This window comes from Macrobrachium nipponense, chromosome 38, assembly GCF_015104395.2.
Source record: "Macrobrachium nipponense isolate FS-2020 chromosome 38, ASM1510439v2, whole genome shotgun sequence".
NCBI lineage: Eukaryota > Metazoa > Arthropoda > Malacostraca > Decapoda > Palaemonidae > Macrobrachium > Macrobrachium nipponense.
The window spans coordinates 10,235,623-10,250,974 of NC_061098.1; the positions used below are offsets into that span (position 1 = coordinate 10,235,623).

The 15,352-nt window shown below is 37.9% G+C and overlaps 1 protein-coding gene across 4 annotated transcripts in view; it reads right to left on the reverse strand.

Annotated features, from left to right (window-relative positions):
• Positions 1 to 12,993: 12,993 nt before the first annotated feature.
• The window catches only part of LOC135209619 (jerky protein homolog-like), an 82,206-nt gene continuing 79,847 nt past the window's right edge, over positions 12,994 to 15,352 (reverse strand). For all 4 annotated transcript variants that reach the window (XM_064242322.1, XM_064242323.1, XM_064242324.1 and 1 more), the window contains one exon: positions 12,994 to 14,592. In XM_064242322.1, coding sequence (XP_064098392.1) covers positions 13,138 to 14,592 — 1,455 coding nt within the window. In that variant the 3' untranslated portion in view covers positions 12,994 to 13,137. The remainder of the gene's footprint in view (positions 14,593 to 15,352) is intronic.

Consider the following 15,352-nt stretch of genomic DNA (forward strand, 5'->3'; position numbering starts at 1 on the left):
ATGGACATTCTAAGTGGTTGTCAAGTTTAACACACTTTATTTATTTATTTATTTATTTTTAGCATGGACATTCTATGTGGTTTCAAGTTTACCATAGACCTCATGCGGGTTTGGGGTTCAGTGACATTGTGTGTGGTTTGCAAGTTCATCAAGCACGTAGTTAAGGATATCCTGATTAACCTGTATACATTGCAAACAGGAAACTGAAAATAGTCAATATGTATTGACTTTCTGCTTCTTGTGATATTTATAAAAAAAAAAATAGTCCTTTTTATTTTTTATTTACTTTTTAGAGAGAGAGAGAGAGAGAGAGAGAGAGAGAGAGAGAGAGAGAGAGATTTATCTGATTGTTCTTTTCCTCTAACAAGTCCCAAGATCTTTTTTTTTTTTATTTACTTGACCAGTGTACCGTTAGATGAAAGTAGATACCATTAGAAACGTATAAACCTTACACTACTTTAATCTAATGAATTCAAATAAGATAAAGATTAAAAAAAAAGAATATTATTTACTCTGTTTGAAACTATAAAGGTTATCCTAAAGAATGCCAGCTGTTAGGTAAATATTTCCACTTTCTCAGAGAGAGAGAGAGAGAGAGAGAGAGAGAGAGAGAGAGAGAGAGAATGTTTCACTTTCCGGATTTTGTTCATTGTACGTGTAAGTAAATTAGATTTCCAACCGTCTTACAGAAAGGTGTCAGTTAAATGCGACCTCTGCCGTGCTTCTGAACGTAGCATTTTCTTTTTATTTTAGCGAAAAAGCCACGGAGAGAATTTAATAAAAGCCGCGTTCAAGTGCGACTATGCGCCCCGGCGATTATTCGTTAACGGTTGGAAAACATTTCCAAGGAGCCCTTATTAGAGCATTCCCGCTTAGGCAGCTAATTACGACGTTTTCCAAGAACTAATTATCAGGTAACGAATGTCTAATTAAGGCCGTGTTGTCCTCTCCATAACTACGGTCTACGTATACACCTAGACCGTGTCCATAACCTGTTGACTTCGAGTGTCAGAGGTCGTTAGTATAGATATCACCAGTCCTCACTTTTTCTGACGTATATTTACAGTCATTTTCATTAGATATACGACATTATTTATAAACATCCTGTCTTGAGAGTAGACAGGAAACATTATCGCCACAAAATTGACGACATTTGAGCATTCCTAATTTAGCTTATCAGTAGGTTGCCCGTGACTTCGGTCTAGAGTTTATCATGAACCACCTTCGTGCTATAAGACCCCCTTATTTACCTATCTACAGCGTACCAGATTCGTGTGACGAAGAAAGATGTCTTCGTAACTGGCATGAAATTGATTAGAATAAAAAGTTACTTTGTTTAGTCACACGTTTTATTTCATGGTACTAATATCAAAGCTGCTTCCATCATGACCCGTATTGATCAGACATCCATCATCAGAAACTGACACATGACTTCCCCTGACCCAGCTCCAATTCACTTTGATAAAAAGGGTCGTCGGTCTCCTCATATTTTTGTTTGTTTGTTCGCCTTCCTTCCCTAATGGATTTCAATTAAGGCTTCTTTTTTGTCTGGAGTAGGTACTACGATTCAGACATGCTTATTTGCTGCGCTAGCTTTAGGCCTATATCACATTTTCGGTACGTTAATCATCGTAAATTTGTCGCTCTGTTTGACATAACATCAATAATGTCGCAGCTGATGACTTTGTATTTGTCTCACTCCATTTTATCGCCATTTATCATTAGAGCGTATTAGAGTTTTCCGTTGGTTACAAATATCAAGGTCTGTTTGGCTCTCTCTCTCTCTCTCTCTCTCTCTCTCTCCACCGCTGTATTTATCTGTTGATTGGAGACCATTGTTTATATTTCCAAATTGCAACCTTCCTCTGAACGTCTCTGTATTTGACGTGAATTACGAGGTATGAAATGACACTGGGCCATTTCAAAACAGCCCCACGCACAGCAAGAGAGAGAGAGAGAGAGAGAGAGAGAGAGAGAGGGAGAGAGAGAGAGAGAGAGTTAAGCAGGCGTATGGGGAGGGTTGGTGGGGAGAGGGGGCGGGAAATCACACAGTTAGTAGGGCTGTATGACACCTATGGATAGCACAGGGCTATAAAAGCAAGTCTCGACACAACCAACCGAAACATTTTGGGAAGCAGAAGAAAAGACCGCCGAATTTACCTCTCGTCAAATATCGTGTGCTGTTTCCTTTATCTTTTCGTTCGCGCGTCCCTCTCTCTCTCTCTCTCTCTCTCTCTCTCTCTCTCTCCTCTCTCAGCGTTTCGTTCGCATGTCGGTGACGGTTGAGAGAAGTGTTGCCATATCGCTGGCGTTCGTTTATCATCCCTTTCTGCTCTTTCTCTCCCCTATTCCGTTGTCTTCTTGATAAATATATTCCTCCTCATCCTCTTCTCTTCTCCTTCCTCCATTGCCTTGCTTCCTTCCTCTCTTCCTTCCTGTCATAGCATCTATAACAAAACGTCGACGCGGATTTAAGGTATTGGTGTTTGTTTATGCTCCGTTGCCAAGAATGTAAAGAGAGGAATCAAGCGTTGTGGTATAACGAAAATAGAGAGAGAAAGAGAGAGAGTTTTCATCACCGTGTGGCTCTCATAACATGAAAGTTGGAGTGGATAAGTCAAGACTGATGCTGCAACGAAAATAATATAAACTTGGAGGAATTTATTTTTGTATTTTTTCGCCAGCTTATCCATACCGGCAATGTGTAAGCTGGTGTCATGAAGGGACACACACACACACACACACACACCCTAACCATGAACTGTAGAGAGCTGTTATAAATATTTACAGTTCGGGATGGGACTAGGGGAGGGGATGGCGTCCTCCCCACGTACCACCGACCTTTCAGCAAACCCATAACACGTTTGTTTAAAACCGTCCCCCACATGCCCTCTGTAAACTGTTTGGTTCATTAATGTCTAGTAGCACTGCGGTCATTTTCGTCCTTATGGGAGACTGAATAGAAAATAAACTTGTCGACAATTTTGCCAGATGCTACATAACCGCGTGGCAATGCTACGTACGAAATTATTGTATAAAAAACAACTAGATTTTTCGTTGCATAGTTGAGCATATGTAGGCATATATTTGCCTCTAGTACTATTTATAGACTGTTTTATCACCGAGGTGGCTGTATGTTTCGAAGCGTCCAGTTACTTGTATGTAGCATGATTATCATTGCTATTATTATTTCCACATTATACGATTTAATGTTCACGAGATGACATATTTGCTTTCAGCCATTGTTGGCACTCGTAAACAATGTCATCCATCACAGAATGTTGTGTTCATATGAATTTTACTTAGCTTCTTCCTCTCTCACCGTTGTAACTTTCGCAGATGTAGGATTTATTTAAAAGATTTTTTTTGTGCTCTTTATTCAGAATATCTTGACAATCGTCACAGAATTTATGTATTTGTTTAACGAAGCATTCTCTCTCTTTGGGAGAGAATTAAGACTATGTATACTGAGCATTTTACAGATTTTGCTACGTGGATGATAGGAAGAGATGCTGTTAAAAAAAATGGGTGAGAGAGAGAGAGAGAGAGTTAAAACTTTTCTTTCCGTCTCTCACGGAAATTTAATGAATCGAGAATTCGAGACTACAGAAAAATTATAGCCTGTAATCGATCTGGCTCCTATTTTAAGATTACATGATAAAAAAAAATCTTATTGACAGCGTAGTACTTGAACCAGCTCTCTCTCCTCTCTCTCTCTCTCACAGAATCCTCCGGAGACTTCAGTGTAATACTACTCTCTCTTCTTCTTCTTCGACGAGGGGCACGACAACACTCTCTATGGGCCTGAAGGACGCTTGCTGTTCCTCGAGGGACGTGAGTGTTTTACCACGGGTCCTCTAGAGTGGGTTGTTTGCCTCTCTCTCTCTCTCTCTCTCTCTCTCTCTCTCTCTCTCTCTGTGATCTTCCTCGGGTACAATACATAGATAAGATCTTCTTTTAGGACATATTTCTGAGTTACTAAATCAATTATGTTTTTTGTTCTACAACGAATAAGTTTAGGAATTCCTCCCTCTCCACTCTCTCTCTCTCTCTCAACGTTTCCTGCCAGCTTCGAACGAGTAACTTTTTATTCCAAATGTTGGTGTCCTTAGCTAGGTAATATATAATATACCTTGAGAAACAATCTCTCTCTCTCTCTTTCTCTCTCTCTCTCAGTTATATCCATCAAAATAAATGTGTACATGGCTAAAATCCGCAGCGTCAATTTATATTTTTTTCAAGTTTATCACTACTTACCAGACATTATACCTTGAGGAATAATTTTTTCTCTCTCTCTCTTTATAAAAGACCGAAAGAGTAAAATCATACAACGAATAAAGAAAACATGTAAAAGAACGAAAAATACTTAGACGCTAATAATAATAACCTAATCAATAAAGACATCACGAATCAGCGCTAAATAAAGGAGAGATAAAGACGACGAAGAACAACCGTTATAAATCATGGTTTAAAAAAAAACAGTGAGAATTATAGTAAGTTTTTGTTTTTTTCCCACAACAAAGAGAGAATGAAATCCAATGGATCTCCTCTCCACTTGAGATAAGTAAGAAGACTTGTGACGCCAGTTTCAGCAGCCATAAATCGATCAAGCAAGTGAGGAGACGACCAAAGGAAAGCAGGAATCAATGAAATTGATGAAAAGACTTGTTTAGTCAAAGCAAAACACATAGAAATTAAGTAAAAATATTAAATTACTCTTTTTAGCGACTAAGTAACGCAGGTAAATTAAACACAATCCATAGAGTAAGATCTCCTTCTTCTTTTGGGATATATTTCTAACCGTTCCTAAACAAATTTTTATATTTGTGCTACACTGAATTAGTCTAGGAATTTCTCCCGCTCCACCCCAATCTCTCTCTTTCTCTCTCTGGAGAATTCCAGCGGAATTTATGTAAAATGAAAACAGTATTTTTCTTTGGAATACTTAATTCCACAGATTTACATTTGTCAGCCAGTATGAGTGGCATTTCTGGCCTCTCTCTCTCTCTCTCTCCTTTAATGCAGTAAAACATAGTTATATTTTTTTCCTTCACTCGGGGTTTTATTCCTAAAGCAGATGCTCTCTCTCTCTCTCCTCTATGCTTTACAGGAAATTCGTTTATCGCAGATCTAAGGGGAAAGCAAAATTAGAAAAAGTACAATGTTATTTATAATTTTTTCTGGTCCTTATTTATTACAGCATTTAAATTATAATACCACCAACTCATGAAGTAAACGACAGTTTTCCATAGTATCCCGTCACTCATCTAGGCAGATGGCGTTTTGTTTCCTAGAATCAATTTAAGGGAATTTTTATTATTTTCGTCTCGTCTGACGAAAGAATTTATATCTTTTTCGACTTCGTGCCTCAACGGATGTGTGGGTTAATCTTTTGTTTGATCTTTTTTTTTTTCATTTTTTTTTTTTGCAAGTTTATTCGTGCAGATCTTTGTAAGCATGTTTTCCCATTTTGTTTTGGAAGCTGCAACTCTTTATTATTGTTTTGCAATCGTATATGTTTTCTCTTCATTTTTGCCGTTGCTATTGTAAAATTATGTAAATACCATGAAATAACTGTAAATCTGCATGAATGCATTTTTCAAATAAATGATTCTAAAAAATTTTGGGCCGTTGCTAAGGGTGTTTTCATTTCCTACAGTTGTTGTCAATGGCAATATACTGACCATTATTATTGCACACATGACTATTTTGTAGTAACTTTTTGTTGGTGTTATACTTACTGTAGATGTTGTTTACGCGTTGGTAACACATATAGAAAGTTACGAATGCGTCAAGACTATCCCTAAAAGAAGATTTAAACGACCTTAGGGCATGTAGAGGTTGAATTCCAGATATAAGGATATGACGAGTAGGGAAAAAAAATCTCTAAACGAAAATATTACTGAACTGTGAAGTAGAGTATTTTAAACCACATAAACAAATAGAGAATGAACTGTTGACTGTTTTTATTTGCATAAAAGGGGAAAAAATAGACGGAAATTGTATATTTCTAAAGGTTTTGGAGAGAATGGATCTGCGCATACCTATGAACAGAATTGCTCCAAGAATATGTGTGTAGGTTTGTGTTTTTGTAGGAGATTTTTATTTATATGAGAGAGAGAAAACACTTCGTTTAATTCAACACATTAGGAGATTTACCATGGATGCGTTTGAGAGTAGGCCTAAACAAGGATTGTTATTGCTCCCAAGGGTAAAGATTAACAAGGAATAAACACGGTCAATTCCAGCCAAGAACATTTGGCAGCGTGGGAGGAAACGCCTAAAATGACTAGAAGGTTTGGAATCAGTATATAAATTATAATGCGTAAAGACGACGCATTTACAAATGAACGTTTCTCTTAAGAGAGAAGAATGTCAAAACATTAGAACAAACGCGTCTCTATGGACAATTTTCCGAGGTATAGTCGCACCCGGAGCAATTTCTCCCGCGGCACAATAATGGATGAGAAGAGTTCAGCTGTTGATGCCAACACAGGCTCCATCTATTTCATATGGTAATGTGCCCTCTACAAGCAACTTTCCACCGCCAAGTGGTAAGCATCGCCTGCATCAGCCCCAGATAAGTGAAGGTCTCCACCCAGCCCAAGCATTAGTGCATGTCTGTGGATACCTTCACATCCAACGTGACCAACCTCAGTTACAATCCAGAACCAAATCTCGAGTTTTCACAGTCAGCACCAAATATCAATACCAGCGTTTCGTCACCAGCATCAGAAAGGTCTGTGAAGTCGTGTGACACTGTCGTACTTGAATGGTCTTAAGAAACTGTCACCTTCAGTGTTCAGTGTAAAATGGATTGATAACATATAATACTTTCTCATTCATTCATTCCAGTTTGTTCCCGTGTTCACTGATAACTGAATTCATTTGTTTATTTACATGTAAAAGGAATTAAAAGTGTTTTCAGTCACCAAATCTGATTATTTCATTGATTTTGTTGAAGTTGACAGGTTTTTTCTTTAAATAATGCTCAATAAATAAGGAACTACATTTGTTTTATGAATCACAAAGTATTGGTTATATCTACTACACATTACCTGATGTGTAGTATAGTAAGTAGGCTAGCCATTTTCCTTTTTTTCTGAGAAATGGTGTATTATCTTTATTTCTTTGTACTGTAATTTCAAGAAGAATCCTAAATTATGTCAGTAAACTACATGTACTAAGAATTTGCATTTCTCTTATTTATCCTTACCTTGATGTTATAGCCAGCCAGCCTTCAGTTGGCGCAGACTTCCTCATGTTGGTGTCGTGACATCCTGAAGTAACTAAAAAATTATCAGGGTGCTCTTTTATTTCTAACAATTATTACTCTCCATCAGATAACTGAGTGGAGAGAGCCAAGTGATTTTAAACAAACACGTTACCAGTTCTCGGTCTAGAGAGAGTACCGGTATATCAAATATCTAACCCCCTCTCCCCTACCCCAACACGCTGAGACAACTAGTCGCAGTTCCGTAGTCATGTCAAAAGGGAGATATATACATGTGATATAATTTTAATATTCCCAGACTCTAGGATAGGCAAGATAATAATTTATGCCTTTGTAAAACTCAAAAGAACAAGCCTATAAAACCTTGTAGATTGATTAACCTCGTTTGGAACGTTCAGAGGACATAAAAAAAAAGTTGTGATGGAATATGAAAGTAATTTAAAGAATTCGGTTGAAATTTATTATTATTTTTGGATCATGAATAAATATGTAAACATGAAAATTATGTAAGTATTGTTCACTGAAAATTTGAAATAAAAAAAAAGTTGCGATTACTCTTGCTGAAGTCTTATTAAGTTTCCACGCACCATAACAAATAAGTTTTTTTTGTGCAGTGAAAAAAATATATAATAGATACTCAACAGTGGCAACTCTGCCTACCACGTGGAGTGTTAAAAACTGTAGTTTTGATCTGTGTATTCAGATTTGTGTATTTGCCTATGGAGGGGATTGCTTTTGTTTCACTATATAAAAGCGAAAGTCAAATACAAAACTTTATTGTACGATCGTCCATTGTAATTTTTCTTGTGTATTTTATTCACGTATATATGTATATTTTTAAGTGAGGATATATATTGTTTATATGTATATATTGTTCATATGTATATATATACAAATATTTAAAATAAGATAAACATAGAGCTGTGTTATTGAGAGAGAGAGAGAGAGAGAGAGAGAGAGAGAGGAGGAAAGTATGCAGTTCTCATGAAACGAATTCCGAGCTAAAATTAGTGTATTTGAAGAGAAGTGACTGGGTATACTAATTGGAGATATGAGAGGATTAATCCTCTGAAAGACTTATATATCGTGTAAATATGTCTCGCGGATTACTGATAAATAAATAAATAAGTAATATTTCCCCTCAGAAAGAAATTTCGTGTTGCCGATGAATATAGAAAGAGTTCTATAAACTAAAGCCACTACTAAGCCTACGAAAGTGGTTCTCGATCACGCGCGGAGAGAGAGAGAGCGCAAGTCGGTTCATTATTAGTCTTATATGACCGTTTCATTGACGGGATTAGGGCAAAGCCTGCCAGTGTGAATGCTACGGCTTTCCTTGGTACATCTAAATAAGGATTTAAAAAAATAAGTGCAGAATCTGTATATAGATAGACCGATACGGCGTTCAGAAGCAGTAAGGTCGTTCGTTGCTGAAGAACTCGAAGTTTTTCAACCAGTCAGCCTTCTCTGTGTATGTACTTGTCTTTCAGGGTACGATCTCTAAGCACTTTTAATATGGCCATTAGTATGTCTAACTGTACGTATGTATATGTATAAAATATATATATATTATTTATGTAATTTCTGTTTTATAATCATCCCCAAATAGCTGCTTAATTTAGCTTTGAAGTGTCGAACAATAGACTTACCTTATCCGAGTAGAAGCGGGAAACCGCATTGTGGATTTTTCTCTTTTTCTTTGCGGGTTGACTACAATAGACCGAATATCGAGCGCTTTGTTATTTTTTTTTTTTATTTATTTACTTTTTTCACCACGAACACTTATTGCGGCTTCTTCGTCTTGTTTATTGCGAGGCTTCGCTTATCAGTATTTGTTTCTTATGATTGTTTGTTAGTATGGTGCTTTCACGTTGCATGGAAGCAGTGGTTATTCAGCAGCGGGACCAACGGCTTTACGTGACTTGCGAACCACGTCGAGAGTGAATTTCTATCACCAGAAATACACATCTCTCACTCCTCAATGGAATGGCCGAGAATCGAACCCGCGACCACCGAGGTGGGACGCAAACACCATACCAACCACGCCACTGAGGCGCTCTTGCTTCTTATGATTAACGTGGGGATTTGAGCACCAGATTTGATCACCATTATTAAGTGTTTCGTTATTAGCATTAGGATATCTTTACATCACCCATTGTTTTAACAGTAGTCCTTGTTATTGTCTACGCGTTGAGGGTTAGGTCTACCGTACTTTGGCCTTTTTTTTTATTTTGTTATTTTTTATTATTGACCAGTATTTTTCGTCAGTAGCATAAGGCGGTGATTCTTTATATATTGTATTTTAGCTGTCGCGGTACCGTTGTTGTCTTGCCCATATTTATACTACAAATTCGCTTATCCTTTCTTCTCTCATCGGATACACGCAATTAGGTAATGGGAATTCTTTGATTCATGTTAGCCATGTGATGCTGTGCCTTGGTCATAACTGATGGGGTTAAATTGAAATTCCTTCTGGGCTTTTAGTAAGACAAAGACACCTTTACAAATTCCTTATGTGGTACTTGAATACGATGCCTCGGCTCTCTTAATTCAGAGGGTTCATTAATTAATTTGACGAGTTTTAGTTGGCGGGAACGTTTTTTGGTCAGTTAAGTCTCCAGATTGTACGTCAGACGCACAACCTTCGGTTTTTTTTCCCTTAGACCAGCCTGCAAGAGAAAGGAGAGAATAGGTGAAAAATAGTGAACCATAAACTTTTAAAAAAAAAAAAAGGAAGGTAGACAAATTCTCAAGCAAGAAATTTCAACGCAAAACGAAAACAGGATATAAATTCCATACCTTACGTAGACCAAGGGTATAAGCCTACTGAACCAAGCAGCAGCCGGAGGTACGGCGATCACAAGATACTCAGTGGAGCCTTAACGGATGTTGTTGGTTTTCCGAAGATTGGAGTAGGCTTCCCCAATATTCAGTCGGTCTATGGATAACTTAACCTTTCTTTCACATTTAACTGCCATGGCTTCTTTTCGTTGAGATTTAACTGTCGTAGGTCGTGGCTATAGTAGATTCACATCAACCGTGCATTTGATGTCTAAGCCAGTCCTTTACGACGCTCCTAATTGGCTGTTGATAAGCCAGTCACAGGGCTGGAATCTCTCAGTCTCTCGAGAGTTCACATGGGCAGGGTGTATGTTCCACCTCTCATGAATGACGTATCCCTCAAGAGAGATGGAACATACATCCTGGCCCATGTGAACTTTCTCTCGAGACTGACAGTTTCCAGCCCCGTGATTGGCTTATCAACAGCCAATGAGGAGCGTCGTAAGGGACAGGCCTAGACGTCAAAGGCACCGTTGATGTGAATCTACTATATAGTAGAACGGTATCTTAAATCCTTGTAGACTCATTTGAAGCCCCAAGATGTTGCAACCTCTTCGTATTCTGTCCATCAGACTTTCCACCTTCTCTAACAATTGTTTCGTAGTGCAACTGCGAGGTTTTCCTCCTGTTACACCTTCCAAACATTCTTAACGTCAGTTTGCGCTTTCAGCGCTCGATGACCTCATAGGTCCCACCATTTGGCCTATGGCCTAAATTCTGTATTTTAGACTCGTGTAAATGTCCAAGACTCCTGGAAGCTCTATAACGCAACTTAAATAAACCATACCATTACATGCCTATATATTTTTTTTTATTCTATTAATAATAATAGTCACTTGTAGTCACTATTATTGAAACATTGACAGAATTATATATCATATTTCATCCAGGATCTGTATTGTATTTTATCGTGTTCAAAGTTTAGCATCATCGTATATTTTTCTAAATTATTGGTCTATCAATAGCCTTTCTTTTGCATTCAGTTACCACGAATATTCGCTAGTACTATAAACAGAAAATATACAATAAAGACAAGCAGACAGATTTCTTTTAATAGTATAAATGAATATGGATTATCATCAAACGAAGAAGGCCTTAGCATCACATCAAAACTCAATCTCAGGGCAGTTCTAGGAAGGTGTACCCTACTTTGTTACTGTAATTAAATGGCATTAGGTAACAGGTTATCATTACGGGCCAATGACGGGAAACAGAGACCCGAAAAATACGAGAAAAAAAAAAAAACGTCCCCCCACCAAGGCTTCAAAGTTTCCCTTCGCTCTTTTTCGTGTTATTAATTACTCCAATTATGGCAGCAGGAAGGACTTTCCACTTACCTTTACCTTCTCTCCGTTTTCTGTGGCGCTTTTCCCACAACTCATTGATACCCCTTCGTCCCCTTTTGCATTCTCCTGTGTCTCCTTGTTCTCGTAATTTCTCTTATTCTGTTAGTCTTATCGTTTCTCTCCTTCTGCAGGGGCTTTGTCGAAGGACTTGGCAATAAAATGCAACGAAGTTCTCGCATTGGTCATGTGGAAATATTAGCTCATGTTCTAAGAAATATATATATATATATATATATTTTCTTCTTAAGAATCCGTGTCATTATTTAAAGCTGTACTAGTGGGATTCATCATTAATCTCACCTCATTATATTCCTGTACCTTTTTCATCTTCGCACCTGGCTGTATGAATATTTGTAATATTTTAATGTTGACACTTTTCCCAAATATCAACTAATGACAGAAATTACCGTCGACTTTTCTCCTTTCTGTAATTTTTTTTTTTTGCCAACCTTCTGACTGCCCATCGTGGACCCAACCTAGGTTGAAGATCAAGTTCAGCATCGGATTCAGTTTAAGCAGTTATCCTTTGGGTCTGAGAGCCACACGTTAACTTTTCCTGTTTGCGAGCCTCCGATTAATCAGTCACACTAGCAGGGCAGTTTCCCTTTCAGCTGTTGGTTTTTGAAGAACCAGCCACATACCAACATCTGAGCCGCTTTCCCAGTGCTTGGCTGTTGGTTAAAAGTTTTCAGCATTCAGACCATCAGGCGCTTCAGTCTCCATGAAATGTGGGAACTTCAGATCCCCTTTCAGTAGCCTATCTTTCAGGTGTCATTAATTGGCTATGCAGGTGCAAATAATGGCATGACCTCTTCCAGCAGTCAGCCTCCTGACTTGTCACATTTCATGGTGTTATATTCTTTGGCTGTTATCACTATTCAAGGGAACCATATTCTCATAACATTAGGCCTTTGAAAAGAGAATCGGTAAACGTGGCTCTCGACTGGAAGGAGACCGCCCCCCTTTTAGTCGCCTCTTACGACATGCAGGGGTTACAGTGGTGGTATTCTTAATCCCCCCAAACCACAGGGACAGAGCCTAATTTTTTGTTATTTGATTTGACAGCATTATGTTCAACTCACAGAGGCAATTTTCCAGTGACTGTTGTCAGATAAGTGGCTCCAGCACTACTAATGGATTAAAAATAAAGTACAAGCTCAATAATTTTGTCTTATACTAGTCATGAGTGAATACAAGCAGATTCTAGTGTTTTACGATAATGAGCTCATTTTGAGTGCTGTTTAGAATCATACCGAGTTGGGGTGTACATTGATATTAATGACAGTACAGGAGAAAAAAAGGTTCACCTGTGTAGTGGTGAAATGCCCCATTACATCAAGTCAGAAAGGTTGATCGAACAGACTTTGAAGTGAACCTGTCCTCATCACAGTGGCCTTCTTTTACAACTAATGCAATGCAGGCATATAAACTAGCCTAAAACTCTTTTGTAAAAGACACTGTCTCTGTTCCTCATTGGTAAAATTTCACAATGAACTATATAAAGTTATATGTGTCATCATACCAGTGTCAAGAGCAAGGTTTTGATAGTATATAAGGTTAATTGAAGGATCATTAAAAAAATAAAATTTAATGTTGATATACAAGAACCACAAGATCATGAGACCAATAAATGACTGTAAATACAGCGGGGAATATAGGATTTCTTGAGCAAAGTACATTCTAAACAACTTGGGTATATCATATACACAAATTACATCACAGCGAAGAAATACTTTCTGCTTCAGATTTGACTGAAATAGGCGATGGTGCATCCCAGGGGCTAATGTCATCATGGTAGGCTTCACTTTTAGTTAAGGGTATATTCAATAGGCTTTCATTTCCAAAAGGCTTTCCAAAAGTGTAGAGCTCATTAGGTTGTGGAACTATAGCAGCCGTTATCACTGGGCTACTCTCTCCTAAAGAGCCTTGGACTCTAAACTCTGGATTTACTATGGGTTTTGTCAGTGGAATTCCCTGGTATGGACTGCCCTTGTCTAGCACAAGACATGTTGTCACTGGACTCTGTTTTTCTGGAGAGCCGCTGTAACGGCTTCTTTTGTGAGGGACTTCTTGTTGTATGCTGTCTTTGCTTTGTTTTGTAACTGAAGCAGTTTTCTTTACGGATCTTGATTTTGTATTGGGCTCCTCATTTACTGTGGTCTTTTCTCTGTATGTGATTTTGTCCTTGGCTGCTTTTTTGGTTGAGCTTTTATGTCGTGAGCTGTCATTTCTGGGTCTCTTGTTTGCAACCTTTACTGGCTTTCCCATCTCTTCTTGAAGTACCTTGAGGCGTTCTTTAGCAATTAGATTGTGGATATCCATTTGAAGATTTAGGGCATTCTTAATTGGCAGCTGCCTTAATTGTAGGGCAATAAATTTACCAAAAGTATCACAACCGCTTTCTTCCATTCGATTCTCTTCACCCATCTCATTTGATCCTGTAAGTTCTTCAGATTCGTCTGAAGTTTTTCTTTTCCTCTTCCTTTTGTTAGAAATGTCTGTCCCTCTTCTTTTGTTAGGAGTTTCTGTCCCCTTCCTTTTGTTACGAGTGTCTATCACTTTCTTTTTTTCAATAGTGTCTGTCCTACAGGGTTGGCTGTTATCAGTCACTAGCTCTGTTACATCATCACTGTCAAAACAGTCTAATTGCAAAGGATCATTTCCCGTGGTCTCCAGTTTTTCCTTTGTTATTTGTGATCTGTGGTGAACAGGTGACAAATTACCATATTCAGTTGGGATATCTTGGTCAGTGTACACTTCTGAAATATCTAGTAGCTCCTCTTTGATTTCTTTTAATTTCATACTTGCACTATGATGAGGTGGCGTACTTGTAATAACAGGCAATACATCAGTTAAATTGTCTGCAGCGTTTTGTTGTTTGGCAGCATTCTGAACAACTGGTTGACTTTCTGAAACTCCAGGTGATCCCTGACTTTCTGAAACATTGGGTGGCCCTTGACTATCTGAAATATCGGGTGGTTCTTGATTCTCCGAGGCTTTGGGTGGTTCCTCACTTCCTGCAGCTTTGGGTGGTTCCTCACTTTTTGACTGGGTCTCTTTAGGCACTTCTGGAGCACATGGCACTAGAATGAGGGACAGCTTGGGCAGAATTAATCTTGGATTTGCAATAGATGAACTATTGCCTTTATTAATATAATCTTTTGTTTTGTCCTGGAAAGAAGGAAAATAGAACAGACTATTAGAAAAGAAAATTTTAATTGTACATTCACAACACCTTAAATGTTTTGACAAAATACTATATTACTGGTATTACTACTGTAGGAAACAAAAATAAGAGATGGTTTTGGCAAATGGTGAGACCTTGTGAAGTTTTTCATAAGAAAACTCAATTAGCCAAACTAAAAGTGCATATTAACCACATAATTTGAACAAATAAAAGCTTAAAATTATTTTTACTTAATATGAGCCAGTCTTTCTTCTACTGTAACTTGAATATGTCAAAGGTAACTGAAACATTTATTAATACTAACACTAATAATACCACTAGATATTCCTCATTATTGCACTGTGGATGCATGAAACAGGCAAACAATTAAATGTATATAAGTAACTTGAGAACTCATACTGAAATGGAGAAATCAACCTGGGCTGTGACAGAACTGTACCATCTACTATTTTAAAATATGGATAAATAACTCACTCAACTCAAAATACCAAAGAAAAATTTTAAAGATCAGTAGCACGCTAGACCAAAACTCTTAGCTCTTGAGATGGTGCACTGATTCTGGTTCACAGTACAGAATTTGGATCTGACGAGGACAAGTGCACCAGAGTCAGAATCAATTGATATATCTATTGATAGCTTAGTGGATAATATCCTGTCACCTTTGCATCAACCCCAAAAGGCATGGGATTGAATCCTGGCCAGCATAGATGCGCTTACCTGACACGTACACATATGTAAAGTGCA